Source organism: Arachis hypogaea, chromosome 18 (assembly GCF_003086295.3).
Source record: "Arachis hypogaea cultivar Tifrunner chromosome 18, arahy.Tifrunner.gnm2.J5K5, whole genome shotgun sequence".
Taxonomy (NCBI): Eukaryota; Viridiplantae; Streptophyta; class Magnoliopsida; order Fabales; family Fabaceae; genus Arachis; species Arachis hypogaea.
Genome location: NC_092053.1, coordinates 127,547,924 through 127,554,615, shown reverse-complemented (window position 1 = coordinate 127,554,615; position 6,692 = coordinate 127,547,924). Strand labels below are relative to the sequence as shown.

The 6,692-nt window shown below is 29.3% G+C and overlaps 1 protein-coding gene across 1 annotated transcript; it reads right to left on the bottom strand.

The window, feature by feature from the left end:
- Positions 1-2,728: 2,728 nt before the first annotated feature.
- On the bottom strand, positions 2,729-5,889 carry LOC112771313 (uncharacterized). The gene is made up of 3 exons (XM_025816012.3): positions 5,508-5,889; positions 3,797-4,923; positions 2,729-3,348 (listed from the first exon to the last, which is right to left on the bottom strand). The coding sequence occupies exon 2, from the start codon at positions 4,901-4,903 to the stop codon at positions 3,989-3,991; it is 915 nt and encodes a 304-aa protein (XP_025671797.1). The 5' UTR covers positions 4,904-4,923; positions 5,508-5,889; the 3' UTR covers positions 2,729-3,348; positions 3,797-3,988.
- Positions 5,890-6,692: the final 803 nt, after the last annotated feature.

The window sequence follows — 6,692 nt, the reverse complement described above, 5'->3', positions numbered from 1 at the left end:
AAAAAGTAATATTAGCACTGAAGAGTAAAATTTTGGTAAAAATTAAAAGTTACTTTTTTTATTAAAAAAATCTACAAAAAATTTTATCGTCTGCAATATACATATTTTTTTATAAACTTAATAAAGGTTGTCAAATTTCACCTAGTTTTACTTTTCACTACAAAAATTCTCGTAGCAAAGACCACAGAAATTACACACAAGTCAGAACTATGTACCAAAAATTAAAATTTTAACCATTGTTATCAACTTACCTACCAAACAAAAATAATAATAAATACCCAATAATCGCAGGCAATAATTGTATGCTACGTACAATTTCCTTTTTTATGTAAAAGAAGAAGCAAATATGAAGATTAGTTTGAGTCCCCAATCTCCACAAACACTAAGAAGTGAACACAAAGATCAGGTTAAGCTTCGTTCAAGCTAATTAGTACACATTATTACAACCCATTTCGCAATTAAAAATTTTATGTAACATATACAAATAATACATAATTATTAAATAAAAGAAAGTATCAGTAAACAGCCATCGACAGTCATTGATAGGATAAGTGCTTCTCTATATAGTAAACACTCTTCGAAAGGAAAAAGGAAGAAAAACAGAGCAAGCACTGGGCTTGTTTGGGTGAGCTTCTAAGAAAAGATCTTTTTTCGAGTTATCTTTTTTTAAAAGATCTTATAGAGAAGTAAAAGTAATTTTATGTTTGGATATCTCATGTAAAAAGGTCTTTTTATCAATCAATTATGTTTGGGTATAACAATATAAAAGTACTTTTTTGTTTATTTATTACATGAAAAACATCTTTTTTTTATTTTACTAGTGCTTTTACTTTTACTACTAGAAATTTGTCAAACACGTTAAAAAATAAAAAAAAAGATCTTTTTTCATTGAAAAAAGATCTTTTTTTAACAAAATAATGGCGCCCAAACATGCACTAACTATCATTGATACACACAAAGACTTTAAGTTTTTCATTCATATTTTTCAAACATCTATCTTTCTGTAATGAAAAAGGCATATTGATAGTTGAGAGAAATCATAGAAAAAGCCAAAGAGTTCAAAAAAAAAAAGACAAAAGTGATATATTTCAGAAAAAACCAATCTTAAAGTTTATTTGTAACGTTTTTAAAGATATGAGCTGGAATTAGGCTTGTATAGTTTTTCTTTTGTAAGTTAGGTTAGTATTTAGAAATTAGAGATGATCTGAGATTGGTTTAAATTTAGTGGTTAAGAATTAGAATTAAATTCTTATGTAGAAAATGAATGAATTAGGTTAATTCATTGAATAGGTGTTTATAATCATTGAATTATAGTGAAAATTTTATCATAATCTATAATAGAGATTGAATATAAACTTTATTACACTAGAATACTGAATCAGAATATATAATTATATTATTTTTTGTATCCTATTCTTTTTTGTTTCTAAGTATGAAACAAAAACAAATAATTTTTTGATTTATCAATTCTACTATGCTAACAGTCTAAACTCTAAAGTTTAATTTTCTAAATTCTTGTTTCAACTCGCATAAAAATCATCAATTAACCATCAATTAAAATATATTGACTAAAAAATATTAAGTGATGTAGTTATTAAAAAAATATTATGAAATGTATTTTTCTATAACTACGGTTTTTTTTTTTTTTTCTCAAATTTTGGTTTTTCTGATAAGCTTTTTAATGAAATAGCTTATCCAAGGTATAATGACTTAATGAGATAGTATATTATTTTTCCTTTGGCTAAGATTTTTTCATTCGAAAATTTTGGGTAAATAGTCAAATTCATTCCTAAAAAATTGTTCATTTTTCAAATTAGTCTCCAAAAGAATTTTTTAATTAAATCTATCCTTCAAAAATTTTAAATTAATCGCATTAGTCCTTCTGTCATTTTCTTTGTTGACGGTTACAAAATTTGTTAATGTGGCATGTTAGGTGATAGTACAATACACATATGAATCTTAATTGACTATTAGCATGATAAATTTATGAAATTAGATCAAATCAAAACCTAATTGAGAGAATAACTTGAGGCATTAAAATCTCTCAATTTGGAGTTGATTTGATGTAATTTCATAAATTTATCATGTTAGCAATAAAAGTGACCAAAAATCTAAAACGACTAATTTAAAATCTTTAAAAAACGAATTTGACTAAAAACACTTTCAAATAATAATTTAAAAAATGAGTGATCTTCCGAAAACTAATTTAACTATTTACTCTAAAAAACTAATTTAACTATTTACTCTAAAAAAATTTGATGACGTCGTAAAATTTTAATGACACTAGTCTAACGCAGTAATATCCAAGAAAAAGTGTTATAAATGTAATATTATAGATATTCTAAATTGTAAGTGAATTTTAAAATTTAAATTGATAATTATTTATAAAGGTAACCTAGTTTTCTTTTTTTTTTTTTATCATAGATATGAGACTCGAACCCGCAACCTCTTAATCGAATATGGAAAAACTATGTCATTTGAACTATTACTCATTAGTAAAGGTAATCTAGCTTAATTAACTAAGTTATTTGACTATAAATAACCTCGTTGTTGTGTTTTAAATTAAGCATTCATTAACTAAAATCATCTCTTATTCTGTGTATTTTCTTTCCTCCTGTTCTCTAAACCCTCATTCTTAAATTTATATACTTTTTTTTCTATAATAAATATTAATTTTTTGACCAGTTTTTTAGATCAGTAGTCAAGCCAAATATGATTAGGGTTAAAATGGAAATAAAACTTTGGAAGTCAAACCCCCCAATCCTCTTTATAAGTTATAGATAATAACATGAGTTACTGATACTACAACCAAACATCAAAAAGATAAGGGAAGCCGGAAAAATGTGCTTCAACCCTTCAATAGTTTAACTTCAGCATGAGACTATTCAGTTTTTCATAAGATACAAACTCTGCTTCATATATAAAAGAAAGAAACCAATCTCCGAAGCTTAAACGTGAAGCAGAAACCACCAAAGACCCTATCAAAGCTTGAAAATTGATCAGACACCAACAATGGCGGATGCATGCAAACGCGACGATGTACAAAATGACCATCCATGGCTGCTGATAGATGCACATAAAACAGCTCATAGTGTAACAGATGATCGTGGTGCGTCCACGCCTTCTCATTGCTCAATTCAGAGGAACTGTGGGGAGTTTAGGAATATGAACTAGACTCGAGTATAGTTCTATCTATTAGATGTGATGATTCCAGTCTCAAAAAGTTTCTCACCATGTTCTTGATTTGGAGGGTTCTTAGAAGGAGTATTATCTGATTCTTCCTCTAACTCCTCGTCATTCATGATCTCCAAGGCGCGGCATGTTAGACTGCAAAATGCTCTTTCACCCCTGCAGTGTTGTTGTAAAAGAACATCCAAATCTTAATTAGAATCAAATTCAATCATTCAAAGAAGACAGTTCAATTTCATCCTAATGACAAGCCGAGTAATCACAAATGTAGAGATAGGTACCCACAGGTTCGGGTTGTATTGTCATCCCTACACAAACGGGCAATCGATGCGAGGGAGATTTTAATTAAGGGAATTTCTATACATACTAAATTAGTAGGATTTATGGTTTCTCTTCAACAAATAAATGTGTATAGAGTAATGATGATTCTTCCTATTTGGTGTCTATACAAGTTGTCCTAATTCTTGAATGTTGTATAAATTATAACCTATGCCATTGTGAGTGAAATTTTGAATTAGAAAGATCTTTAGTTCACTATTAAGAAGCTACATCATCACTAAGAATATATAACAAGATGGAAATGTAATAGTACTAAGTTCTAACTCACCTATACATGTAAATATCTTTACCCTCTTCAAGCTTCTTGTTGCAATGGTGGCAGAAACTTAGGAACTCACTAGAGGGATAATGGATTGGAGTTTGTAGCAGGGATACTACTCCCTTCTCCTTTTCCATCTCTTCATTTTTAAGATGATTCTTGAACTCATCGTTGTTGTCATGATGAGTCTCCAAGATGCAATCACAAAAAATGTGAGTTGTTTTGGGATTCGGGCCTCGCGAAATCACACGTGTAGTCCTCAGAGTTTTCAATCTCATTAGCTGATAAAGACTTTATGAATTCATTGGAACAAGAGCACATGGAAAGTGTGTTTTTAGAGTAGTTCTTGCTTCCTCCAATAAAATGAGGAGGGGAGCTCAATTGGGTGGTTGTGTTCATCACAACCACATCTTTCAAAGCAAAATCGTCCTTGTTTGGATCGGTATTCCACGAATTAACCAAATCAGAATAAAGGGTCTTCAACGGACTACAAGAATCCAATGAACATGACCTTGTTTTCCCAAAAATCTCATGGTCTAAACCACTATCTCCAATCTCAAATAGAACACTAGACTCACTACCACCCTTTTGGAGAATAGATCCAATTTTTTGTGTTGTGAAAGGAGGAGGAGCCTTACAAAAATCTTTAGGCAATGACTTTGATGATGATGAATCAAAATTGGAGTAATCCAAATAGGCCTTTTCACAATTTGAGGCCTTGGGAGTAACACTAATGTTCTTGCTCTCAGAACACCTTAGAATCTTCCCATTGAACTTGGGACAATCTTCCAATGAATCTATAAGGCTTAGTCCTACTTTGCAACAATCCCAACTCCTTTGATTACATGATGATTTTGGGGTCCTAATATTAACATGGTTCCCAAGATTTGAAAGAACTCTAGAATCTAATGGAGAAGTAGGGCTTCTAACTGAATCAGCATCTAAAAGACCTTTAGGACCAAAACCAACAAAGAGACATGGGACATTGTTGAAAATTGAATGCTTTTGTTGAGTTTTGTTTTGCCCCAAAGCAAGGAACTGATGAGAATAGTGATCAGAATTTGAATCCATTTGGTTCTGATCCTTCTGCTGTGACCTGCTCCTCTTTCTCAGCATTATCTCAAACACAAAAGAACCTGTTCAATAATCAGACCAACATATATTGAATGAACAATTTTTTAAAAAATAATAATAATTTAAGTATGAATGGATAAAGAAATAACACTAAATAGGGATAAAGCTTGAAACTTTGAATCCATATCACACTAATCAAATGAAATTTAATGCCTTTTTCCATCGCTTTGGGGGGGGGGGGGAGGGAGTACCATTGAAATTGGTAGATTCTATGTTGACCTCCCAAAAAATATATGAAAGTACATAAATGAAGAAGCTCAAGAAAATGGAAGCTATTAATTTCCACCATGCAAGACCCAAAATGGGAACTAAGAAAAGGGGGGGATTAAAAATAAAATAAAAAATAAAATAAAAATGATGATAAAGGACACCAACAACAGAGATAGCACACTGCAACAGAACAGCATCATAAAAATAAAAATACTACCAACAACAGAGATAGCACACTGCAACAGAACAGCATCAGAAAAATAAAAATACTAAAAGCACCAAGAAGAAGAAGAAGAAGAAGAAGAAGGAAATGGAACAATCATAGCAAAAGGAAATAAATTTATTTTTAAAAAAAAAGTAAAAAAGAAAAACCCACCTGGGATTCTTTCTTTTGTTTCTCTTTCTCTATATGAAGAACACCACAGAGATGAGATGATGCTGTGAATGAAGAAGAGAACTCACAAAACAAAGCACAAATGCAGTTACGAAATAGAAAAAGAAAAAAATAAAATGACAATGGAGTATGTGTTTGTGAAACTTGTTGCAGTTACTAGTACTACTCATAGGTCATAACTCACTACTCTCTCTCTCTCTCTCGCTAATGCATGCCTCAAAATCAGAGCGAAGCAGTGAGCTTCTGAAATACTCTTCTCTCTCTTTCTCTCTCTTTCTCTAGAATAAATGTGGTAGTACTATACAGAATACAAATACAATGCTGAATTTCTTCTGTACCAGCCCACAGAATTGAGAATTGTTTTTGTGGTTTGTACGTTCCCCATTTTACCTCCATTGTTCATTGCATTAATATTCATTTTTTTTTCCTTTTAGTTTTTTTTTTTTATGTTACGTTTGTTACATGTAATTGGTAATCTGCATCAATTAAGAAAACTCTGTTTTAATTAATTCATCCATGATGTGAAGGGTTATGAATATGATATTAGAATTAAATTTTTAACTTCACAAGTAGTTTCGTTAGGACAAATTTTTAGGCGATTTTTTTTTGTTGAAATGAAACGAGTGATTTTCTAATATTATAATTTTTTATGTTTTTAAATTGTGGAAGAAATTAAAATGGGAGAATTTGACTTTTTTTTTTTTTAATTGAAAGGACTAGTTTTTATACTCAAAAAATTAGAAGTCTGATTTTTGTATTTTTTAAAAATTAAAAAGTCTAATTTATATATTTTAAATTAAACAGTTTCATATTTAAAATTAGCATCTAACCATTCATAATTTAAAAAAATACAGATGTCATTTCAATATTAAAAATAAAAAATAATTTTTTACACATCTCATATCTAAATTAACAATAGCTTTTTATTTATTTTAAAATAACTAATTTTTATATTATTTGTAAAAATAATCATACAAAAATATGATTATATTTTATATCATTAATATATTAAAATTAGACTCTTTATTTTTATTAGCAAACTTTATTAAGAATATAAAAAAATTATAGATATAAACATTAGAAGTTTCGATTTTTTTTTATTCCTAACAAATATTTTAAAATAGGATTCTGCTAGGGAGACAATAAACTTTTGAGTTACAAAAATAA

What these genes read in the sequence shown, in the direction of transcription:
- LOC112771313 (XM_025816012.3), bottom strand. Translation starts at nt 4,903, where the DNA reads ATGCTGAGAAAGAGGAGCAGGTCACAGCAGAAGGATCAGAACCAAATG.